The sequence below is a fragment of the Doryrhamphus excisus genome, linkage group LG20 (assembly GCF_037039965.1).
Source record: "Doryrhamphus excisus strain RoL-2023G ecotype Guam linkage group LG20, RoL_Dexc_Guam_v1.1, whole genome shotgun sequence".
Classification (NCBI taxonomy): domain Eukaryota; kingdom Metazoa; phylum Chordata; class Actinopteri; order Syngnathiformes; family Syngnathidae; genus Doryrhamphus; species Doryrhamphus excisus.
The window spans coordinates 543,213-569,437 of record NC_136376.1 but is presented as its reverse complement, the minus strand read 5'-3'; the positions used below and the strand labels follow the sequence as shown (position 1 = coordinate 569,437).

Here is a 26,225-nt window from a genome sequence, read left to right as displayed (position 1 = left end):
GGGTGCGGGACAGCGGGATTGCAGGAGTTAAGGTCCCCTTCAAGCATCTGTTAAATCTGCCTTTGTCGAGGCGCACGTCAGCGCCGCCGCTTTGTGGCGTTTGGGGCGGGTCCGCCGTGATCACGTTCCCGCATGTGCAGCACATGCCATGGCTGACATCACTCTCATTCGGTGTGGAAGTGGTACATTTTTGGCTTCTTTGTCTTTGAAACGCCTTCCTTTGTTTGGAATAAATACATTTGAGAGGCTAACTGGTTAGCTTGTGATGCTAGCGGTGGCTGTGAATAATAAATAATGGGCGTGTAAAGTGACTATAGGGGTGTTAGGTGATGTCTAGAGGGCTCTGAAGATGTTAAAACCTGCATTTAGAAAGTCATAAACAGGTTTTTGTATTTTGAAATTCACTTCACTGAGTCTGGTACTAATTCGCCGTGATAAACAAGAAATGACTGTACACGCTAATGCTAATGCTAACCCTAAAGTACTTTAGTCCAGCAGCTCTTGGCTTTAAAGTCTCCTTACAGTAAAGTCGACACAGGAGAGCTTCATCAAGCAATACTGCTAGCAAATGCTAGAATGTGGCCATTAAAACTTCCAACACGTCCAACTCCCAACTCCGGAGATCCAAAATATGCAAATTCAAGTTTCTCTCCCCGTCTGGCTTTGACTCTGGCTCATGTGGAAAATGGATGGCTCCGTCACCTGGACTAACACTTTACTGAGCGCAGCCATCAATACTTTTTGTCAAAAAGTGGCGGCTGAGCCAGACGTGTCATCAATCAGCATTTACATAAAACAAAGCGCTTCCACGGCTGCCAGGATCCAGGCAGGCGAGGGGAGGCGGGCTCCGAGGTTAGCCGGGATGAAAGGAGCCGTTTCATTGGCCCGCCGAGACTGCAAGACTGACACGTGTTGTCAATCTCGCACTGAGCGCTGTGGATTTCCAAACTGAAAGCAATAAATCAATGAGCGATCGTCACATGATCTCATTGGGGATGAAGATGGAGCACCAAAGTAGGACAGCATTGAGTGACAGTGAGAGATGTTTGCCCAAACTGAAGAAACATGATGGATGGTGGCTTCTCTTGTATCCTTTTTCTGGCTTCATGTCATTGTTTACGCTCGCTAGCGCTTGCTAGCACTCACAAGTCCTTGGCGCACCAGCAGAGGCGCTGATGCTTCAGCACTAGTTTGCCATCTGATGAGAAGTGAAGAATAATCAATATGATCAATAAATATCAATATGATCAATATGACAGGAAATACAAACAAAATAATCCAGCGTACGAGCAGCAAGACGTGACGGAAACGGGAAACTCAGCTGTGGTGGCGATATTAGCAACCGTGCAGGAATGTCAGGATCACCGCCATCAGCTGCGTCTGCGGCGTGTCAACGTCCAGCCGTGTTTGGACACGTTTACAACATCCTCCCCCCCTCGTACGCCTCCCGACTTTGACAAGAAGCACGCCCGCCGACATGACACCCAAGACGACGCAAAACTTCATATCATTTATTTAGCGCAAGAAGTGCGTAACCCCCCCAGAAGCCCCCCAACCATCTATTGAGCAGCAGCAGGCTCCTTATTTGGGATATCATATGTTGCATAAGCTCACCTTTCCTTCTCACCTATGCTTTTGGCTAAAAGCAGCGCACACACGCATGCCTTGCAAGCGCGCACGCTCGCATAAGGAATTCAATTTGGAAGCCATCATTGGAGCGCAGAGGAGAACTGGAAAGTCATATTGCTATAATGCTCCCATTATCAATCATCCTGACACTTTATTGGCTTTATCACTGTACATACCATTAAAATGATGTCTGGCCCAGATTGCCCAGGGAGGGGCAAACATTAAACAGGCTGGGATTAAAATGCACCCACCCACCCCCCCACACACCTCACCTCCACCCCTGCGGAAGCTGCGACGGGACGAGGCGGCCGATTGCGGATGTGCTGTCAGAGGAAGACGTGGCGTCTGCGCCGATGAGCAGATAGCGTCACACTCAGGAAATGCACAGCCTTCGCCTTCTGTTTATCGCACGCCGTAGTCACTCAAAGCAGCCACGGCGATAACAAACCAGCGGAAGAGACGTATATCACCCCCCCCACCCCGCCCGGCCCCGCACCACTCCCGCTAATCAGACATCCACGCTAAACTCCTTGGCCTCCACCTGCTCTTTGGCGTCGTTAGCAGAAGAGCTAACAACACCAAGCTAATGTTTAGCGCACTCACGTGCCATCATCCCTGGGGGGGCGCAATCACACTGGCTACAGCATCCAGACATCATTCCATCACTCCATCACTCCATCACTCCATCACTCCATCATTCCATCATTCCATCATTCCATCACTCCATCATTCCATCACTCCATCACTCCATCACTCCATCATTCCATCACTCCATCACTCCATCATTCCATCACTCCATCCCTCCATGACAACACGCTGCCCTCCTGCCACTTCCTGCACGTTGGCAATGAGGCCCTCTGCTCCACTGATTCGTACAGGAGGTGTTCCTCAAGTGATCAGCAGGATGTACTCACAAGTATCCCTAAAAGTATCCCCAGCACAGCTTGATGGCCAGGTGGCCACTAAAGGGCTTCCCAGGCCAGATGAACATGGAGGACAAAAGGGCGTCATCCGATGAAGCACAGCAGTCTTATGATGACGCATGATTGGTTCTAGCGTCACAAGGAAGCCTTCATGAGAACCGCACCTCACATGGACGTGTTTACTGGAGATACGCTCTGACTGCTGATAATTACTGTTGGTGGCAGCAGGATCCCTTCTTCTTAAAACCTCCATCCATGATGGATGACACGCTGATATGAGAAAGAAAAACCACAAGGAATGAATGCCGGCTGCCTTGTGCCCCGCCCAGGCCCTGCCAGACCTCGGGACCCGACGCAGGACCTCCCTCGAACACGCATTACGAACGTATACTAAAGGTAGTACCTGTTAGTACCCTGCTTTGCTAACGCATACTAAAAATAGTACCTGTTAGTACCCTGCTTTGCTAACGCATACTAAAAATAGTACCTGTTAGTACCCTGCTTTGCTAACGCATACTAAAAATAGTACCTGTTAGTACCCTGCTTTGCTAACGCATACTAAAAATAGTACCTGTTAGTACCCTGCTTTGCTAACGCATACTAAAAATAGTACCTGTTAGTACCCTGTTTTGCTAACGCATACTAAAAATAGTACCTGTTAGTACCCTGCTTTGCTAACGCATACTAAAAATAGTACCTGTTAGTACCCTGTTTTGCTAACGCATACTAAAAATAGTACCTGTTAGTACCCTGTTTTGCTAACGCATACTAAAAATAGTACCTGTTAGTACCCTGCTTTGCTAACGCATACTAAAAATAGTACCTGTTAGTACCCTGCTTTGCTAACGCATACTAAAAGAGCCCTCCAAACTAAGAGCCCTCCAGATGGTCAGCCTGGCATTGGGGGTTGCTAAGGAGGAAAACAGGAAGACATCATGTATGAAAGTCCACAGCTGTTAAAGATACCATCAGCAGCTGCCAGTCTGGGTAAAAATGCCGGTCATCCAAGACGAATGGGCCAAACGAAAAGGGAAAATGAGCAAAAATAGAAATAAAAAGGGGAGGAATTATGGGGAATAAGAAAGGACTGGAAGAGCGGAGAAGGCTATGCTAAACACTGTCACATTCCATTTTCCCACTGGAGAAAAAGTGACAAGATGATGTGAAAAACACACACTGCATCCATCAGGATCTTTCCAATCTGGGCTCGTAAAAAGATTTATTAGCAAAAGGACACAGATTGACACGATTTAAATGACTGATCCAATCCTTCCAGAAGATCCAGTCAGCAGGACTAAATTACACCAGCCCGCCTGACCCACGGTTTGATCTCCAGTCAGTCAGCGCCGATTTAATCCCATCAAAGGACTTTGACGCTACTGCAATAATAATCATAAAATGCATTTTGGTGTTTACGTAGTGACTTGGTGAAAGATCTTCCGAGACAAGCACGTTGCCATACTTGCATCTGGAACAAAGGGGAACATGTTCCATTCCTAACAAAGTTAGCATAGCCGTAGGTTTGTGGACCAGGCCTGCCGCGTTTGTGCTTCCTTCATCATCTGCTTCATGTCAGACACCAACAGTACACGGTCCATGGAACGTTCAAGACCAACATCAACAACTCAGTATTCTTTATTTGCAATCCATCCATTTTGATCTTTACGATGCCGCATGACGCATGCTAACATCTGAAACGTTCACCACCGCACTCGAGCGCTTTAAGAAGCACAACAAGCCGCCCGTACTTGGCCTCTGAATGGAAGAGAAATAATCATCATAACAAATCCATTCCATGGCCCTTCTAGCTTCCAGATATTCTTTTCAATTCTCGCTACCTGGAGCATCCTCCAGCACATCAAAAAACACACCTCATGAAAAAATCAGGAGGCCTGTCTGACATGTGTCCCCGTGCCCTGATGGCACGCCAACACCAAAGAGGCGCATTGATTTTCTGTAACGCGGGGTCGGATTAGCCCTCTGCTGGGATTAGCTGCCTGTGCGAGGCCTCGGGGTTGGCTATAAAACTTATAATTTAACCAGCCGGGGCCCCGTGGAGGGATACGCTCCCTGCACCCTCCCCGCCTGAGAGGGCGAGTGTGACTGACAGTTGTGTACATTTCACACTACACGGGACTCCGCCGGGTTCAAGATGAGGATTAGCGTCAGAATGGCATTGTGCTCCCAATCCTTTTTCTTTTGGCCCTATGCTAGCAGGATGATGTCACATGACCTCATCAGCCGTCTATCAAACAGCTCCTATAAACATCAACGTCTCAACCGCAACGTCTGCTACATCACTTCAGCTCGGTGCGCTCCCGTTCCAGGACGGGACGGCACGCCCGGAGCAGCGCAGCTTTGATTCATTGGGTCTTCATTCGGGAGGTTTTGCATCCTAACATTCCAGGATGCTTGGCTGGAGATGTTAGCTTAGCCCAGGGGTCGGCAAGCTAAGGAACCGGAAGTTTGTTTACAGGATCCAATGTACGAGAACCCAGGCACAAAATGTTCATCAAAGATGGAATATACAAAAGGCGGGCCCATTTAAAAACCGAGGTACCGCTGTGCGGGCGTCCCTGCTTCACAAGCAGTCTAAGACTTTCTGGATACGCTTTTTAACATTGTTAGAATCTTGTCTCTGATGGCAGACTTCGCGAACAAAGATGCAAGCTAGCAAGCTAACTAGTTAACCTCAAGAAGCCACAAACGATGGTCGTCCAACATCGCTTCACTTTGGGATGCGGGGCCTGATGCAGTGGTAAGGTAATGTCATGTAAGCTAATGTCTGAATGGTTCCTGCCATTACTGCCTCCTAGTGGCCACAATTCTACATATCACCTTATTTTGACTTCCGGTAGACCGTAGTCTACCATCATTCATTCAGGAATTCCTTTCTGACGAACCATGACATCATGACGGAGCTAATCCAGCCATGATATCACGAGGGACGACATGGACTAGACTGTTTTTGGGGAAAAGCAGGACCATTTGACCCCATCCAAGCAGACCGACCAAGACCAAAGTAAGACCGGAGACAAGAACTTCTTCTTTCAGACCCCTCTACTACAGAATGTGTATCTTTTGAAGCACACAGTATTTTTCTCCAGTCTACAAACTGGGAGCACAAACTAGCTTTCTGACGTAAGAACCAATGAAAACGGCTACTTCTGCTTTTTTACAGGAACGATCAGCAGCTGACTTCCTGTTTACCAAATATCTCTTCCTGGGCAACCCGGCGACGCAGCAGTTTGAAGGATGTTACATTCAGGGGACCCAGTGGTCTGAAATGAAACATCCATCCGGCCAGTGACCACGGAAAGCCTCAAGCAGTAGAAGTTCCACTAAGAGGCTGAACAACAATGGAAAGCATCTTCTGCTTTCTCCCCCCTCCTACCTACAGCCCCAAATAACGGTTGCCAGTTGAGGGGGGGGGGGGTAAAAAGGGATTTCTTCTTCTTTTCAGACGACTTTGATCCGGCTGACACACAAACGGCCCTCAGATCACAAGTCTTCAGACCCTCTTGGGCCCCTCCGCCCGGCCCCCTCGTACAGCAACACTTTGCCCAGATGAGGATTGCGCACCCTCCTCCCGTCTAACTTGGCCCGGTCCTTCTTCATCGGCTGTTTGGTGTTTTTTCCAAACATCTGAGTACAGACACATTCCCAGCTTTGGAGGACCCAAGGGCCTCGGATCCAGACAGAGGGAGAAAATAAAGGAACTCTTTATTGCCCCCCGGTAGAGACACTGCGGGGGGAAGAGTCTGGACAGGCGGAGGAGATCACAAAACAGTTTGCTCTGTTGTTGGCTTAATCACGCCGTCGGCCAACGCCGTCCGTTTATCCTAATGGAGAGACGGCGTTTTATGAGGTAAAACAGAAGACGAGTGCGAAAGGAAGGCTTGTTCCAACGCGGCGACGTGTCAGCGGCGAGGACATGAAACATGCAGTCGCTGCTTCTTATCTCCGTGTGTTCCCAGGGTGGAAGAGTGAGGCAACGGCTTGTGATGTCTTGCAGCCTCGCCTGACCATTAAAACATATTTCCATGCTGACGGATGTCAGACGGAGCCTCGTGCCCTTGATTCCGCCGCTCATCCTGCTCTGCCATTCTTTCTGATTTCTTTGTTCAGACGCGGCGTGCACACACACGCGCGCCGGTTCAAACCCGTCTCGCCGTCTTTTTAAGGTGAACGCGGCAAAAAGCTGGAAAGAGGAAATGAGTTGCAGAGTGTGAGGAGAATCTGGAACAGCCGTCCCGAGTCAGAGACGCTTGACGCTTTCAACAAGAGCGTCACAAAATACAGAGGAGACGCCACACGCCCACAAAAGCTGCTGGAGGAAAGACGGCATGAATGGACTTGGACTACTTTCCCTTCCATTGAAAATCTGACTTCATCTGACGCTTTTATTCTGAAGGGATGCGGCGGGGTGTCGTCTATTAATAGTGATAAGTAAGTGATGACGAACCAACGTGAACCACAGAAGAAGACCAACAGCGTTTGTTAGGATTGCAAGCATTTTAAACTTATCAGCAATCATCAGCAGTTTTTCCTTGCCTCTGTCGCCAAAGTGCTTTATTTGGTGTGGTTCTCGGCCTACTGTACCAGCCCAACTGAACCACCTGGTGGATGCAAGGGTTCGGAACAAGGTGGATGTCAAGGTTATTTTTGCTAGAGGGGTTTTTTCCTTGCCTCTGTCACCAAAGTTCTCGGCCTGCTCCGTTCTGTAAAGTGCCTTGAGATGTTGGCCAACAGAAATAGAAGAAGTGACGAGACCAAAGCAATCGGAAGTGAACCATAGCACTTGGTGGAGGACAGCCTCGGGACATGCAGACCTCTCGCTCTCTTTGCTAGTTTTTCCTTGCCTCTGTCACATTTCAGGAGACATGTTCCTTCCCCAGAATGTTTGGGTCATGATGAGTATGACTGAAAGGCAGAATGAACCATCGCCGCAAGTTCCTCCATGGCTAAGAAGCTTGAGGTGAAAGATGCCTAATGGTGGGGGGGGGGGTGCTGGGGCTCTTGTGAACATCCACACCACCTGGCACACATCCCAAAGTTGGGTGGAAATCCGCCTCAAGTATCTGCCTTCACTTTTCACCTCCTGCCTGTCCTCCAGGAAGACACGGAGGAGATAGATGGAAGGCCATGAAGTGGCTCAAACGGGCTCCACTGAAACCAAAGGAGGTGTTTTTGTTCTCCTTCCAGCACGGCCTCCTTTTCTCCCCCCATTTGGTCTTAAGCCAAGAGAAGTAGAATCATGGCTGCCCCCCTTTTTCATGCTGAGGTTTAATATGTTCCATGCCTGCCACTTGCCTCCATCTTTTATCCCAACGATGGCTGAGGGTAATGGGATGAACATAAACCAAGCCCTGGAGGAGACAACAAGTAAAGCCATCATTTTTACAGTAAGTAAATGGAGGCTAACTAGATAGCTTGTGAGGATGCTACGCTAGCAGCAGTTGGGAGTGATCCTGTAGCAATGTGATGTAAACAAAGCCTAATAGTAGCATAAAAGCGGCTACTGGGGTGCTATTTATAGCTAGAGGGTAGTAATAATGTTCATAAGTATATTTCTAAAGCCATAAACAAGTTTTCTGTGCTAAGTAACGGCCGGGTGTGGAACCAGTGATAAACGAGGGATGAGCGTCCCAGTAAAACTTAACTGGTCCACATCATCGGCGTCCAAGCAGCCCAAATCTTAGTCAACACGTGACTCATGCTAACACGTCTGACGGCCGCCGCCGGCGTTGACAGCAGGCAGACTGGTAAAGTATTTCATAAGTCTTTAAATATGAAGGCCAGTCGTGATCTTCACCCGGCCCGGCAGATGTTTCTATCAAAACGAGGCTGCGGTGCAGTTATGGGAGCGACTAAGACCTGGATGAGGGAAGGGGAGGATGTCCACTCGGGCCCGTCGGGTCAAATCGTAAAAGATCCATCACCGGCTTGGCGCGCTGAGAAAAAAGCATCTCGTGGGGGAAACATTGGCCATTTTAAGAGCCATTTTATTCAGCCGGAGCGTACTAAAACTAATTGGAATTCTGTCAATGGAAAAATATATCCCCGGGACGGCTTTGAAGCCAGAAGACTACCCGACCTCGCCACATGCCGAACGGCGGCAGGACGATTAAACAGGCGCTGGACATAAAGTATTAAAATAGCGCAGCATCCCACGGTGACAAATGATGTCAGGATGGACTATATTTAGTGGGTGATAATTGAAAGCATAGCTGTCGTTATTAGCGCTGACAAGTTCCTAAAAAATACCCAATCAATCTTCTTCTTTTGGACGCTCCCCATGACTGAAAAATATCAAATGCAGCGGAATGTCTTTTATTTTCCTTCTCCCTCCTCTCCCTCTCTCGACTTTAGAGCCAATAAAATGTCAGCTTTTATTCTCCTCCTCCAAAGTGCTGGCTGGATGTCAGCGGGCCCTTCTAAAGCGCCGCCGCTGCGAGCCGGAGGCCTGTAAATCTCCGTGTCGGTGGCACGCCATCCGTCTCCAGGTATACAATAAAAAAGGAAAGAAGTGACGCAGTCATAAAAAGAATGGCATCGCTGGCCAGTATATATAATGTGAACAAAAGGAACATAAACATGTTCCTTTCCATTCACATGCGGGACAAACGGCGAGAAGAAGAAAGGAGGAGCTTGTGGAAAGCCTCCAGAGGGCTGATGGCCGCTGACGGTGATGAATAGATGCTTCTACCGCTGTCAGCAACCTTCTCTTGTCTTTGGACTGACAAAGACACTAAACTGCTCTGCGGGCTCAGAAAGATAAGCAACTATATTGTCTTCTTCCTATCTTTTTATCTTCCGGTGGCTGCCAAAGCCCATGGAAAGACCGCACTAACAAAAGGAAGAATTGAACTTTTAACTATTTATTACTGATGCACTCGCTCTGCTGTCAGATGGATTCTTCTCTTCACTTCCTTGTTGCCGCCCGGCATCCAAAACCTTATGGGAGACATGAGCATCTCTTTCCTGTGCCTTCTGAAGATATGAAAACAGGCCGAGAGGGCCACGGAGCTCCAAAACGTCCAGCAAGGTTTGCTATCCCTGCTGTTAGCATGTAGCTAGCATGTCATACTGTAGTATTTTAGTAGAACTTCCTTCCTGAGTGCATTGATGTCACATAGCAACATAGAAAGGAAGGCGACACCTAGCCTAGCCGCTAGCCGGCTAGTCGCTAGCCGCTGTGGTGTGGCGAGGTGTCACTACGCCAGTAAGGTAGTTCTTGGGTGGAACAATGTCGATAAGAATAATAATAACAATGTGCTTCATATGAAGGAGGTGGAATAGGTGCGTCCCATCACGTGCATTCTTAGCTTTTATCTCTTTGTATATCTTTAGAAGGCACAGACGAGGGAAGGACGTATGTAGGCCCGTGACCATAACAACTGTTGCTGGGTGATGTTGCCTGGCAACAATATGATAGCATACGATCATACCCGTACCCCTCATCAAAAGCTATCAACTTGACGTTTTAACGTCGTCATTGGAATGTCAAAAGCTTTCAAATATAAAAACTAGGCTTCAATAAAAACGACAATCAATCAGTGTGACTTTGGTTATTGTGTGAAGTTGACGTTGTGTCAACGCAGACGTCAGCTCATTTGCATATCCACTCCTTGATTGACATGTAGCAACTTTGTGTGTGGAATACGCTCGTGACCTTTCATCAGGTGGACTGCTAGCCACGACTTGGCCTCTTGGTCAAAGTACCAGTTTTACATTCAGCAAAATCAGCTGTCGTACGTCAATCACAGCAGACAAAAGCCAAGTAAAGCCTTCTGGATGATTTATCACATGGTCTTCGCCACGTGCCGATGCCCAAGGTGCTGAGGCAGATGCACAGAGTGAACCCTCTTGTCATCCAGCCTGTTGGCTTTCATTTACTCATTCTTTTCATGTATGGTGTTCATCCATTTATCCATTATGGTGCCAGAAGACCTCTGGATGACGGGTAAAATTCCAAAAGAAGGTGCAGTGTTCCTTTGAAAGCGTATGGGAGCGACACGGACGTCCGTCCCGCCGCCCCGTCTGTGCCACGTACACGTCTCTCATAGCGACATCGTAAATACGACGCCTCCTTAACGCTCACCTCTAGGACTGATGACATTTTACAACTTCCCGGCACGACTCAAACTGTCTGAGAGAAATCAGCTGAAATTGGAGAGATGGCGGGATGAGACAAGGCATCCATTAGCCGGCATCCTCCTCCTTCCCCTGGAGGAGTCCATCATCCCACACGGCACCCGCTGAAATTAAAACAGCGCTGTTTTGCTTTTTCTATTCCAGGATGGTGTCGGAATGCCACTAAATATCAATGTGCCGGACGGGGATCTTATTTGCTGCCTTTTAAATCTCTCCTTCATTTATGAGCCGCAGATCAGGTTATCCTAAACAGGCTGGTCGCAGGGAGCTACGCGTCAGCGCGCCACGCACATTGGCCGCCGGTTAAGTGATTTGAAGACTTCATACCGCCGCAGTTTCATATCCTGACACGTTATCTGCATAGCCCCCCCACCCCCACAGATTGAACACTTAGGCCGGACGATGACAGGCGCTCTTCCCCATGTCACTTCTCATCCCGGGGGCCGTCCCCGTGCTGCTTCCTGGAGCAGCCGCACAACACCCCGCCTACCTTTGCTGGGAGGTGACACTCGTTTGTCAATTAACGACCCCCCCCCAGCTTCCTGGTGTTGACACAAGTGAGGAATTAGGAGAGACAGATGAGTGAGGCGTGAGTGGAGCGCTAATACCACAGCCTCCTTTTTGGATATGAATATAAAACGACACCAGCTGACAGGCCATACAAGGTTTTATTTCATTTCTCAGTGTAGCAGGCCCCCCCACTTTGTCTTCTTTGTTCTCTTTTCATCACACGACTTACATCTCATTTTGACAGCCGGCGCGACACAGAGAGCACTTTCCCTTTTAAAAATGCGAGTTAGCATACTTGATTCGTCATTAAAATGCAAAACGCCTGCCATCGCCAACATAGCCCTGGGTGAGCGTGCACGCACACATGCACGCACACATGCACGCACACATGCATGCTCACACGCTCCGCACCAACGCAATGCAATGCAAAAGTCAAAGTCTTATTTTGCAGACAGATGGAACGTTCCGATGTCAGGAGGTCCTTTGCAATACAAATGCTACATTTTATTCAAGAGAAACATCAATCCTCACTGGAATTGACTGGGGGATCCGACTCCAGAGCGTATTTGAAATAAAAGCACATTCTCATCATCGTTTACGTGTTCGTACGCTCGCGCTTTTGGAGGAGCTCACGCTTTTCCGTGAGATGTCAAACTTTGTCTGTGCAGACGAACGGCCCCTCCCTCAGAGGAAGCCGCATCTCAGTGAGCATCCGTAACCCAACCATTCACAGGTGCAGCGCAGCACGATGCACCAGGACTGCTTAGGCTGGCCACAATAAAAGGACGCTCTTTTTAATGGCTTATATGGCCTATTATTGGAAAGTGTCATTATTTAAATGTGCATTTTCAAGCACAAAAAGTAGAATGCAAATGTAATACTCGCTGGTCACTAGGTGTCAGTAATGTCACTGTAATGCCGGCTGAGACACACAAGCACCAGACTTCATATGCCGATATCTTCCCAAGAATCTTTTGGGATTTTCCTCCAGTTGATCTTTTGACAATTGCCCCATCATCCATAATCCATAAGTGACACATGAACACACGTGTTTCTCTTTGTGTGCGCTCTGCAGCTGTAAAGCAGATTGACAGAAAAGAGGCAGCTAATGAACGCGTGTAGAGGGACCTATCATCCCAATAAAGGAGGAACTAAACGAGCAGTGTTGGCCTGCACCAGCCGAGTCCTGTGAGAATGTGAGCCGCGGATGACAGGCGTGTTTTACTGGACGAGATGAGCGGTAATCAGCATCACGTGTTCTGTGAGGAAAAGCAGACAAGCGCTGCAAAGTCTAAGGTCCGGAATGTCGACCCTGCATTGACTGTCTTCCTGCGTCTCGTGTGTCCGACGTGATAGCGCGCCAAGGCCGCCGCAGACAAACAGCGACAGGAATCGTGTCAACACAACAACACATGCCCACTCGGGGCGTTGTGTGCACACCTGACTCGGAACAAAGAGTGACACAACGGCGGAGTCTTGACATCCACAGTCTTAACACGCTGATGAGACGGGCCTGACAGCGCGGCTTTCACGGGGACAAGCGTGGGCGTGACGGGGCCGCCATATCATGACTTCATCCCGGTCGTTACCTGGCTTGTGGTGGCGCCTGGCTCCTCGTCGTGACGCCTTGTCAGCATGGCGGAGGAGGCAGCGTGTCGACAGACGCCAGCGCATTACCCACAACAACCTCTGGCAACGTCAGGCGCAATGACGACGTCCGTACGCGCGTGTTTACGCCTGCTTGGATGAAGCCCGGTCGAGGAGTGGACAAGAGAACCCTCTCGGAGGAAAAGTACACAAAGGTTTTCCGTGTCTTGTAAAGCTTTAAAAACAGCTAAACAGAGGCAGCTAATGATTGCACGTCATGGGACACACCTATTCCATCTTGAAGGGCAGCTAATTAAAGTGCTCCAGCAAGCTTTCTGCCCGTAGTAATAGTACATTGATGATAACATGTAGTACTTGCAGTATTTGGCTCGTTTTAAGCATTAGTGGGGTAAGTGCGTCCCATGACGCGCATTCTTTGCTGCCTCGTTTTTCGGTCTTTAGAAGTTCACGTCTGAGATAAGGAGTGTAGATGATGGCCAACATGACTCTACCTGCCTGACATAGGTGCTCGCTAGAAGGCCGCAGTCGGCCAGCATGAAGCCGGTGGATTAGTAGCATTCTAACGGGGATCACGTCCATGAGGGAGCCAGGGCGTGGGGCTGTATTAGGAAGCTGAAAACATCATCACATGTTCCTTATTAACTCCACAGCGCGGTCATGTGAGCATCTTGACGGGTCAAACGTACAGTACGGCAGGCACGGGGGCGATAGTTGACGAATGAAAACAACACAGATGGAAATACCTGGAAAGGCGACTTCCTTCTGACATTCCCTCCCCAACACGGAGGGCCACAGGTCAATAAAAACATTCTACGGAAAGCACTCGGCTCCCCACCATCACTAAACGTCACAACAGAGCAGCCTTTTATTCTCCTTGCCTCCAATTGGCTGAATGAGGTCTTGTGACACCCCCCCACCAAGCATGTGTTCCAGCGACAGGAAGAGCATACCACCAGTAGATAGCAGGATGTAGAACAGCAGGTGAAGACCTCTTACCTGAGCTGGTTGAAGCTCAAGTCCAACCTCCTCGCAAACTGGCCGTACGTGTCCCCAAGGAAGTCTGGGACGTCCTGACAATCATGGCCCATGTAGGAAATCTGACAAAGACATGACCATCACAGTTTCTGTCATATTTGGCTTGAGTATCAGCAAATACTGCAAATACTAACAACATTGGGCTCGAATTTCATAGACCAGGCGGGGCACCGCGCCTACGCTGCGCCAACGGGGCGTGGCCAGCGCACATTTACATTAAACACAGCAGCAGGCTAATCCAAGCTACTTGTTTTCCACCAGCATTCCTGCTCTACCTGGCCAAATAGGAGAACCTTTTTGAACAAATATTCTGCAGCAAAATACTATTAAAATATCACAAGCTTTGAAATGTTATCCATAAAACAATCAGACATACTGTGCTGTTATTAAAGATGCACAATATGTTTTACCAATAATCAATAAGTTAAGCTGTTAACATCACAGGCAAGAGAAGAAAGGAGTGCTTGATTTGCTCACCTGCACAGCGTGGGTACTCTCATTGGAGCCTTTTTCATTTTGAATGTTATCCGTGATATGGCTATGATGTCATGTTCCCTCATATCAGACAGATAATTAGCGTGCACCCCTAATTGTAATCAATATTTCAAATATTGTCAACTCTGCAAAACAAATATTTAAACTACTCTGTGCAGGTATCAGTGAATACTATATTACTCTATTTTTGAGGAGAGTACAACCATAGGTTGTATGTTGAAAGGCTGAGATTGGCAGGTGTTCCTAATAAAGAGTCCAGTTGGGACGTACATGCATTTGCGTACATGTTTAAAGCATGTAAACGTGTAAAGGGTTTATGCTCTAGATTAGTAGCCAATAACCTGCTTGCATATTTGAGTGAAACTGTAGGTTACAAGATGAAATGAAAAGGATGCATTTGGGTCCTGTAGGACATGCCTAGAGTGAAAGCAGTGCAAGTACTGGAGGGGTACTGCAACCTACTACTACTACTACTACTACTACTACTTCCTCTGACCAACATGGATGCGTCCTGTCCAGTCACGTTGAGTTGAAGGAACTTTGTTCCCATGTGTCACATGACAACTACGCAGCTGTCAAGAAAACCAAGGTCCCTGAACGTCACAATGAAAAGTTAGCCAACAACAAGAACAACTTACATGTGTCCCATTCGAAGCCACCGGCGCCTCCCTGGCAGCCATCGGCGTCCACCGGCGTGTTCCTCCAAGTGCAGCCCAGCCAGGAAGCCGCCAGCCAGCAGCTTGTGTGCCGTGGAGCCCTTACAAGTTGCTAGCAACGCGGAGTGTGGAGTGGACTTCAGTGGAGTTAGTTAGCGGTTTCCGCGTGTCTCAATCAGCTGACCCGGCTGTGCGGAAGTGTCACACTGACACTGCATCATTGCCGCACACAGAAGCGCATGTTTTCCTCTTTTTTGTATCACTCAAGGCTTCACGCAGCCATTACAGCGCACAAAGGCGCCGTTGTGTTGCCTTCAACTGGTGGGGTGCGATACCGCTAGATTTAGTATCAGTCCGATACCAAGTAAATACAGGGCCAGTAACGCCGATACGATACTTTTTAGCAATTAAGGTGGATGCATATCAATCTGGATCGAAGTATGAATGGATTTGGAGGACTTTTTTGTGGTTTGACTTTTAGATTATTAATAAGGTAAAATTCAAGAAAGAATTTGAGTAGGGTAAACTACTAACCCTAGTAAATATAAAATACTTTATTAGCACTATAAACGTTTTTGTCTTACAACCAACGTTGGTGTCGATATTGATCGATATTTGGATCCATCCGCCCACCACTACCTTCTACCTGAATGTAGTCCACTGCCGTGACCCCTTGACGGTTTTATTGTCCAATAAGTACATTTGAGGCAACGATTCTTCCGCAAATTGTTAATTTTGACCACACAATAGTTAAAAAAAGGTTTTACTATATTGTGGTACTACACCATAGCGCCATGCAACTGTGTTAGCTATATGCTAACGTATCAGCGCGCTCTGACAGCTAACATTAGGTCATACGCTCAAGTTAACTCGCTTGTATAAGCCAAGGTTTTTTCATGATAAACATTTAAATGGCATTTATTGATAGAAATGCATGTTTTGTGCCGTTAAATTACTTTTTAAACTTAAATAAAGAACTCTGAACTCGCTGTTGTGCAATGCATTCTGGGACTTGTAATATTAACACTGCTAGTGCTTACCAGCTAGTTCTGATATAAACATTTTGATCTATATCTATGTTTAATATGCAGGAATATTTACAGGAATCTTTTACATTTTATTTTTAGTTACCTTTTTCTGTCATTTCACCTCACGGCAGCTTTTGAATCTCCTGGGCAAGATAGATGGATGGATAGCAGTTAGCCCCTGATGCTAATTAAGCTATGATAACATGAGTTGTGGTCACTAGGTGTCAATAATGTTACACTGATGAGAAATGGAGTAGAAAAGAATGATAGAGAACATAATAGTTTTCCTCCCAGTCTGTGTGGAAGTGGTTCTTTTTGGATTCTTACTTTGTCCTTCTTCCCCAGTCTGTTTCAAAGCCTTTATAAAGTTTACAATAAAGTGAAGCTAACTATGCAATGCTATGTAGAAAGCCGTGGCCGCCTCTTGTGTCCCTGCAGTGATCCCATAGCCTGTGTACTAGCAATGTGGTGTCAACAAAGACTGATGATTATGGACAGAATGATGATTATGGACTGTTATTTTATGTCTACGGCGCCCCATTGATGGTTATTAAAAAAAACATATTTAGCAAGCCATAAACATGTTTTGTATATTCTGACTAGCTAAAATAATGTATTTATTAATATCAAATCCTACTTTGCTGGATTCCTAATTCGCATATCACGGTCGGGTCTGCAACCAACCAATTGTGATAAATGTAGTTTGACGTTTCATAATCGTCCTACAAGGAGATATTGCAGTAAAAAACATCTTACATTTGGTTAGCATACAGGAAGTGTGACGCAAGCTAACTACGAAGGAGGCTACTAGCATACAGTTCCAGTCACCCTGCTAAAATGCTTCATTAAAATCACTTTAGATGATTCTACTGAATGGTTTACTGCTTGAGTGTGGGCGTCCATCTGCCATGATATGTAAATATTAATGATGTATGATGGAAAAGGCGATAGAAACAAACAAAATACTAAAATGACGCTGACGTGTCCTCTCGTCTCTCCATCTGATTGACAGGTGAGTTGGCCCTCCCACCGTGGCTATGAGTGGTGACGTCACGAGGCCCCGCCCATTCCCAGCCCATTGTGCTGTGGGCTGAAATCCACGCGCCGAGCGAGGAGGAGGAAAAGGCTTCCTTTTTATCCAACCTGCCGTTTGGATGTTTTCATTTTGGCCAAATCTTGTTTTTGTCGCATTACATTGCGTTTGACTTTGTTTTGACTTTTCTGATACTTAAAATAATTCAAAACATTGGAGTTTAGTACACAAGTAAATGCAGGTAATGTGGTGTCGGTGGGGGGGGGGTGTTTTAGAGTTGCGTCTGTGTGCTGGAATATAGAATATAATTTGAACGTATTTGCAGTAACTGTAGATTTATACATATGATTTTATAGCATGATTAGACAGGCTTTGTTGTTATTTATGCTTAGTGAATTATGCTTTCAATCGGGTCTTCTTATTTGGGAGGAATGCTGACTGTTTATTTTTTATGTGCGTGTGTGTGTGCGTGTGTGTGTGCGCGCGGCCTATTCGTCATGCGGACAATAAAAGTTGTGTTTTTTTCTGGAGTGGAGGGGCCCGACACTGGCAATTTATGGCTGCCCTTCCTCGCCCTAATAACTCACATATTGTGTCACGGACTGTGGAGCACCGCAGACACCCGGTTATCAATCACACATCTTTGTTTTGCATATGGTGAAAGAGAAGAACGCCACTAAAAGATCATGTGACAATAGGCCATGCTGTTTATTTGCAGCAAACATGATGACACCACAGGAGACTATTAGCCAACTGCTGCAGGAGCTTTAATACACTCAACTGAATAGAAAGCATTTGAAATGAATTGCTGCACCGCCTACTTTTACCATTTTTAAAATAGAAAGGGAAGAATTATGAAGTGGAATTATGGCATAAAAAGGCCATTGGAATTGTTCATGTGCATATTATAATAAAGCAAAAGAAATAGATATTGTCTGTTAAAGGGTAGTTTGTGGGTTTTACCCACTTACGTTTTATACTTTAAATATATATATATATCTTTTTTGGAGGTAAAGCCCAAAAATACATAATGGAGGAGGAACTCGTTTTTTTTTTTTTTGCTGGTATTTTCTTTATTTAAAAAAATACCTTGGACATTTTTTCCTCCCCATTTTGCTCCGGACAGTACATATGCAGTAATTATACATCCAACATTACCAACAGCAAATACAGGAATATGAGCACATCATATAGTGCCATATACAAATATATAAATATGTAAAGTATAATCTATAAAGTATAAATGAATGAAATGTTTCTCTTGATGAGGTTTTAGGAGGCCTTATTGGTATTTGTCGTGAAAAGGCGGAGGGGTCCAGGCCAGGTTTTGCGTGTCTCCTGTCCAAAAGTTGCCTGTGGGGCCATCAGGCCAGGCAGGGGAGGAATGGTGCAATAATAATGGTTTTGTTTGATGTGACAAGGCTGATTTACTTACAAACTGATAGGCTTTTAATTGAGCGCCCCCACCCCGTTGGGGATGAAAGCAGTGAGAGTGCATTGAAAGGAAGCCATCCGGTGAATAGTCGGGCTGGGGGGGCATTTTCTACTTTTTCTCCTCATTCCAGCACCTCGTCCATCCTTCTCCTTCCTCCTGTGTTGCAGGGAAGTCAATCATGTTGCATTGTGTGTAAATAAAGTGGAGCTGACTACACGGTGTGTATGTCTTTGTTGGAGGTGACATTAATACATTTACACACCATAGCTTTCAGAAATGTGCTTCGCTGGTGGCTGCAAACTGCAAAGTGCAGCACAAAGACTCCTGTGCAAGTTGTCAAAATAAGGTATAAATATTTCATGGGCCGTGCCAGCCTGCTGTTTGATCCGGCTCATAAAAGTTGCTGAACTGTTCTTCATGCGCGATGGAGCAGGACAGGAGATGTACCTTTTCTAACAAAAACAGCAACCTAAACTCTTCAAAAGCACCCCCCCATCATCTGTCCCCCCCCCCCCCCTGGCATGTAATCAAGCACAACGGCTGACATAAATCAAGCTGCGGGATTGACGGGCCTCTTGACAAATAACTGATTGATTGCTCCCAAGCAGCATTGACACTTGACGGAGGGGGCGGAGATAGAAATAGAAAGGCCCTTGTATATCATATGAAAACATGTGACATTCACATCCCCTCCATCAACACGTTTTGCTCTATTCCTGTCAATGCTTGTCTGTTTGGGGGGGGGGGGGCAGAGAGAGGGGAGGGAGGGGGCTGTTGGTTTTATGGTTGCCGGGTGAGAAAGGATGACACAAACTAACGTGGTTGGGCTGCTGCTTCAGCCTGAAAGAAAATACTACAGATACACCATACCTTCTTTTCAACCCCAACTTTCTACCTTTCAATACTCACATGACACCCAAAACTTCATATCTACTTCCTGAATGGACATGGACATCTACTTATGTAGCGCTGGAGCTACAAAGGCCTGCAAGGGACCACAATTTATAGGTTAGTCCTCATCCAATACTATAACATTACTACCAGTACATGAGTATTATCAGGAATACCATTACATTACTACCAGTACATGAGTACTATCAGGAATATCATGACATTACTACCAGTACATGAGTACTACCAGGAGAACCAGAGTATAGAGGGGGAGTAGCTACCTGTTGTGGTCCAGCAGGGTGCCCTGTATTCGGGCACACGCTCCGAGCAGCTGGTGTGGCGCCATGGAGGTCTCTGGCCAATCTTTTTCACGTTTCGGGCATTTCAGGTGGCTGATTAGCCTTTTCGTGTGCGAGACGAGTTTTCCCTTTTCAGGGGAAGTTAAACGTCACAGGCAGGGAAAAAAGAAGAGATGAATTTGCTCACCTGCACACTATAAGTAATCTCGATATCGGTCTGATAATGAATATGCACCCAAAAAAATACCAGTCAGTTGCAGTACTTGACAGTACTTTACATTGGTAATATCATATGGAGCACTGGTGTGGAACGTAAAAACAGCAGACTGGTTCTGTCATATAAATGATCTTTGACTGGTCGTCTGTGCCGTAGGTTGTCATAAACAGCAGAGCGCTCCTGTCACATGAATGATCTTGGAATATTCTAATATTGGTACAGTCCAGGGGTGGGCAAATGTCTTGACTCAAAGTTTATTATCACTTCATTCTGATGTGTTGATGTGTTTTGGTTGAAGACGTTCAGGGTCAACACGCGTGTTGATGAGGAGGCTGTGGCTTCAGTCGGAGTTTGGCTTATAATCTATTTTATTTCAGATTAAATCAAAGCGGCTGAGCGTAAACAAAGCCATCATGCAGTGTGCTGCCCTGAGACGTGGCAAACACTGACCAGGTTTACAAACAATAAGGGCAATTGTCTCTGATCTTCTTTTCTTCAGCAGCTGTTTACATGTCCCACACCGAGGGGGCGGGGCTCCAGCAGGAAATCAAAGAATCCACATACAAACATCTGAATTGTGTTGTTTTTCTCACTGGCGGGCTCCTGGAAAAGGACGTAAGCAGCCTGGATGTCTTAGTTTAGCGCCAACAGCAAAGAACCCGCATAGGAGCGCTCTGAAAAAAAGGAGTCAGCGTTCCCGGCAAGCAAAGATTCACACGGAAGCTCCGCCCCCTGCCGGCTGCTGTCAAAGCAAGAGGCTTCCAGGCTTCCAAGGAGGATGACGTCACATCCCCTTGACCCTCCAATCACCTCGGGGTCCCATTTGATTGGAAGGCGGCAAAGGCTTTAATCTCGGGACTAATTCAGCTCTTTTTTTCCCTCCGCAAGTGAAAACGTCTCCCAGTCGCTGGTGCGGGACTACAAGCGGGGAGGACGCGGACCGGGACGCACACGGCAGGCAGGCAGGCAGGCAGGCAGGCAGGCAGGCAGCGGCGGCGGCACGGACCTGCGAGAACCAGCACCTCCTCCTTCCTTTTCTTTTTCCTCCGACCATCGGGATTATTATCGCCGCTGTTTTTCTCTGCGTCGTACCGCTTTTGTCCTTCCTTGATGAATGCGACCGAAGCCTCGCCGTCCACTTGGCTGAGCATTGGGACATGAGCACATCGCCCTCGGCGTCTGTCCTGACAAATCTCGCCGAAATCCGAGCCAGTCTTCGGGGAAGCAGCCAGCCAGCGTCTCTCCTTCCCCAGCAGCAGCAGCCGGCACCGCCGTCAGACCCGCTACGGCAAGCCAACAGACTCCCGGTGAAGGTTTTGAAAATGCTGACGGCACGTTCCGGACACATTTTGCACCCGGAGTACCTGCAGCCTTTACCCTCCACCCCCGTCAGCCCCATCGAGGTAAGCAGGGGGGGAAACGCACATTTCTCATGTTTGATGCGACAAATTGGCGTGAATTAATGATTTTTTTCCCCTTATTTTGTCGGCCGCTCGCAGCTCGATGCCAAGAAAAGTCCGCTGGCCCTCCTGGCGCAGACCTGCTCCCAGATCGGCAAGCCGGACCCGCCGCCCTCCTCCAAGCTGTCCTCCGTCGCCTCCAACGGATCTAGCGACAAGGATTCTAAACCCGGCCCTTTGAAACTGAGCGACATCGGCGTGGACGACAAATCCAGCTTCAAGCCCTACTCCAAGCCGTCGGACAAGAAGGACTCCTCGGGCGTCTCCGGCGGAGCGGACAAGTCCGGTTTCCGAGTGCCGAGCGCCACCTGCCAGCCGTTCACGCCGCGTACAGGCAGCCCCAACTCCAGCACGTCGGCCTCTCCCATGCCGGCGGAGGGCAAATGCGGGGAGAGAGACGACGGCAAGAAGGACTCGGACTGCGGGAAAAGCGGCCCCGCGGACGGCTCGGCCACGTCCAGCCACAGCCGGATAAGCGTGAGCTGCGGTGGGATTAACGTGGAGGTGAACCAGCACCAGGAGACCACGCACGGCGCTAAGACCTCCGCGTCTTCCTCCTCGTCGGAGTCCCCCTCGGTGACGTCCGTGTCGTCGGCCTCGGTGCTGGGCTCCGGGCTCGTGGCGCCGGTGTCCCCGTACAAGCCGGGCCAGACCGTCTTCCCTCTGCCCCCGGCGGGCATGACGTACCCGGGCGGCCTCGCCGGGGCCTACGCGGGCTACCCGCAGCACTTCATGCCGCACGGAGGCAGCCTGGTGAACGCGCAGCTGGCCGGCTCGCTCGGCTGCAGCAAGGCCGGCTCCAGCCCGCTGGCCGGGGCGTCGCCGCCCTCCATCATGTCGGCCAGCCTGTGCAGAGACCCGTACTGCCTCAGCTACCACTGTGCCAGCCACTTGGCGGGCGCGGCCGGGGCGTCTTGCACGCACGACTCGGCCGCCGCGGCGGCGGCCAGCGCGCTCAAGTCCAGCTACCCCCTCATGTACCCGACGCACCCCATCCACGGAGTCCACACCTCGGCCCCCTCGTTCAGCGGACACCCCCTTTACCCGTACGGCTTTATGCTCCCCAACGACCCCCTGCCCCACGTTTGCAACTGGGTCTCCGCGAACGGACCGTGCGACAAGCGTTTCTCCTCCTCGGAGGAGCTCCTGAACCACCTGAGGACACACACCGCTTTCACCGGGGCGGAGAAGCTCATTTCCGGCTACCCGGGCTCCTCCTCGCTGGCCAGCGCGGCCGCTGCGGCCATGGCCTGCCACATGCACATGCCCCCGTCCGGGGCCCCGGGCAGCCCCGGGACTCTGGCTCTGCGGAGCCCGCACCACGCGCTGGGACTCGGCAGCCGCTACCACCCGTACTCCAAAAGCCCCCTGCCGACCCCCGGGGCCCCCGTCCCGGTCCCGGCAGCCACCGGGCCGTACTACTCCCCGTATGCGCTGTACGGCCAGAGACTCACCACAGCGTCGGCGCTGGGGTACCAGTGAGGGACGCAGACGGGACTTTGCAAAGTTTATAAGAATAGAAAGAATGCAAATAGAAAGACTTTTATATGAGCGTGGGGGGAAGGGGGGGGGTCCGTGGACTTCAGACTGTATTTATTTATGCGTCTGCTGCAACGGCAGGCGGCCATGGAAGGAACATATTCCAGCCAGTCATAAAGTGCATTACGTCCAAACGGAACTCGATGGCTTCAAGAGGATGACGAGGCTTTTTGTTTTTATTCAAGAGAAGAGCCCACACACACACACACACACACACACACACACACACACTCACACACACACACACACGCTAGAGTACTAATTGAAACTAGGGTTCCTGATTTGATGTTCATTTGAAATTGCTATGATTGTATTTGTTCTTTATTTAAGAAAAAAATGTCTCACTGAGAAGAAAATAATTTACATGCATGTTATTTTGTTGTTTCCTTTAAAAAATCAGAAATTGTCCACATTAGAATTATTTTTCAGGTGTATACCATGGGGGGAGAATTGGTATTTTTTTGTATGTATCCTGGAAAAAATAAGAAATACTTGTGTTCCATATCTCCGTGTGCCTCATTGACTTGATTGACGGCTCTAAAGTGTTCACCCGTTGGTGTCTCCTTCCACACAAGATACCAGGAGTGTTTGATTTCCAGGAGAAAGAAATTTTGCTCTTTTAAAAATACAGCAGCTCCGATGGAAGGAGGACATATTAGTCCAGTATTTCACTGCAGTTATGCTGCCATATTTAGGGGAAATCATATTTACATTGGGCGTGTACTATTTCATATTCATGTTGGACGCTGGGAAAAATACGGCTTGCAGTTTTTTATTTCCAAATTAGGTAAAAAAAAATGTGGACGATATTTGATAACGGCAGAGATTTTTTATTCAACATCAAAAGTGGTCCGCACGGAATATCACCGCGTTATCGCAAATCTAAAATCTTTTCATTTTTAAAATGTATTTTTTTAAATGCAATGGTTTGCACATCCACGGACATAAAAGTAAATGTGTAAATGCTAATATTTATATGTAATTCTAACATGGTTACATTTTTAAAAATACACACACACACACACACACACACTCTCATGTCAACACTTGTGTTTGCATGGCCAATAAGGTGAACTGCATGCTTTAAAAAAAGATGATTTCATGTACAGCTCCTCCAGCTGCCAGACTGACATGTCCTCCATGTCCTCCATGTCCTCCATGTCCTCCATGTCCTCCTGGACTTCCCAAAGCCAACAAAGCAGCCGTGCGTCCTCCAAAGTCACGACGGAGTAGGAGAGCCTTTTCCATTTTGACCCACCCACGGTGCCTTTGCTGTGGAGGTGCAATTCATCATGCACCCCCGTCATGTCACCGAGGGTGGGGGTGCGGCGGGGACACGTGCACGTGAGACGCCCGCCTTGCCACGCAGGGCCTCCGTATCCCCACGGCGTGGAGATGCGTGGAGATGACGCCACACAGCAAGAGAAGAGCCGGATTAGGAAGCTTTGCAAGGGTATTAGTGGATATTCACTTTGTCCATCGGGGCCTAGAGAAGGCTTACGGGGAAGTGCAGAAAGGAGCTTTTTGGGAGGATTTACGAGGGGAAAAGTCCTTTTGGTGAGTGAAAGCGGACCCAAAGACATCCCATACAAGAGCTGCTCAATTTAGATGCTCGTCTATGGCGGCGTTACTTTTGTTTTTAAGCTAAATAATGTAGCAAAAATATGATATAGCGCTACCAGCATGATGCAGAAGAGTTGCACTCCACTGGAAAGTACAACCACAAGAGTAAACACGCCTTCATATAATAGCACTTGGAGGCAAATGAGCAGCCTTCTAATGCTGAGCGTTTCTGATTGAGCTTTTGTATTGCGTTATTGTCACTTGAAGCATAATACATGAACGGAATTACACAGCTGCACATTCAGTTTGGCAAATGTACAAAATACACGTCGACGGTAGACACCACACCATGTGTGTTTCCGACCAAAAGACTATTTATTACGCAAACGTTTTTACACTGTCAAGCTAGCGATGACATCCAATACAAGAGCTGCATGAAACAATTCTACATTTACAAATACACTCATCTACGGTTTGTAGTTTGCAGTGTTTTTGTTTTTCTAGCTAAATAAAGGAAGAAAAACATTGCAAAGCGACAATAGCAGGACGCAGAACACCCCACCGACCCCACTGGAAAATCCAACCACAATAATAAACCTGTTTCCAATCAATAGCATTCCCATCGCTACCGACACCGTTAGCATGCTGGGCTTTCCTGAAGGGGGGTTTCGTATTGTACACGTATCTCATGTTCTCGCCAATGATCAAATGCATCGTCATCGTGACGCCACACGACACAATTCCATCACACGACGTACACATGACGCTTAACAGAATAAATGAATCACTTTACTTCCTGGCGATCTTCTAATGACGGCCATTACAAGATCACTCATCTAGTAGTTGTAGTTTGCAGTGGGGGTTGTTGGTTCAGCAGCAAACAACGAGAAAGCAATATCAGCATGATGCAGAAGGCTGTGACGCAGGCTACAAACTCCAAGCACAATCCTAAACATGTCTTACAAGAACGCCGCCGCCATGATGGGACAGGAACACCATGACATCATCAATACAAGAGCTGTATTAAAAATGATGCATTTTCTAATGTAACACAGTGTGCAGTGTTTTCAGTAGAAAGAGCTATCAGCATGATGCAGAACACTTTTACACAAAAGGGCAAATTACAACCACAATACTAAACGTGTCTTCAACCAATAACACGTCAACACAAATGACTATTGTCTTTATTGTGTTTTTTTATGGAGCTTTTGTATTACATCTCATGGAATCGTTACAGATCAACGTTAAACCTGAAATAATAAGTCATGCTAGATTTTAGTGAGTGTTGCATCCATGCAAGTTTACTGGCAAGCGCTAAAGACGTCCCATGCAAAACCTGCTTTAAAAATGATGCCTTTTCAATACAACACCGTGATAGCTATGTCGTGCAGTGTTTTACTGCATTTGTAAGGTTTTTTTATGGAGGTTTTGCATTGCATCTCATGAACCCCATTAGCTAACCTTCCTCACACACAAAGCTGGGTAGAATATTTAAGCAGCGTTGCATCCAGGCTAGCTTCCTGACACAAGCTAATGCTAACAATACCAGAGCCGCATTAAAAAGTCTACATTTACTAATGCACTCATTTACTAGTTGCAGTTTGCAGTGTTGTTTTTGTAGCTAAATAATGCTATCAGAACGATGCAGAATACTTTTACACAAGTGCAAAATACCACTACAATCATGAACACGTCTTAAATAAATACCACTTGCATACAAATGAGAAGTTTTATAATTGCAGTTTTT

General features: G+C 47.6%; 2 protein-coding genes across 2 annotated transcripts in view; one reads left to right on the top strand and one right to left on the bottom strand.

Annotated features, from left to right (window-relative positions):
• Nucleotides 1-15,491, bottom strand: part of lrmda (leucine rich melanocyte differentiation associated) — a 196,367-nt gene extending 180,876 nt beyond the window's left edge. The window contains exons 1-2 of the mRNA XM_058058243.2: nucleotides 14,996-15,491; nucleotides 13,824-13,924 (exon numbers count right to left, since the gene is read on the bottom strand). Coding sequence (XP_057914226.2) covers nucleotides 13,824-13,924; nucleotides 14,996-15,037 — 143 coding nt within the window. The 5' untranslated portion in view covers nucleotides 15,038-15,491. The remainder of the gene's footprint in view (nucleotides 1-13,823; nucleotides 13,925-14,995) is intronic.
• A 3,833-nt stretch (nucleotides 15,492-19,324) lies between these two features.
• LOC131108072 (zinc finger protein 503-like) lies at nucleotides 19,325-23,501 on the top strand. The gene is made up of 3 exons (XM_058058825.2): nucleotides 19,325-19,517; nucleotides 20,805-21,319; nucleotides 21,416-23,501. Exons 1-3 carry the CDS (start codon nucleotides 19,451-19,453, stop codon nucleotides 22,856-22,858), a joined length of 2,025 nt encoding a protein of 674 aa, XP_057914808.2. The 5' UTR covers nucleotides 19,325-19,450; the 3' UTR covers nucleotides 22,859-23,501.
• Nucleotides 23,502-26,225: the final 2,724 nt, after the last annotated feature.

Bases quoted from the DNA above. Each gene is read 5' to 3' on its own strand.
- LOC131108072 (XM_058058825.2), top strand. From the start codon at position 19,451: ATGGACATGGACATCTACTTATGTAGCGCTGGAGCTACAAAGGCCTGC. The intron at 19,518-20,804 runs GTTAGTCCTCAT...TCCCTCCGCAAG, and splicing joins CAAGGGACCACAATTTATAG to TGAAAACGTCTCCCAGTCGC. The intron at 21,320-21,415 runs GTAAGCAGGGGG...GGCCGCTCGCAG, and splicing joins CCCCCGTCAGCCCCATCGAG to CTCGATGCCAAGAAAAGTCC.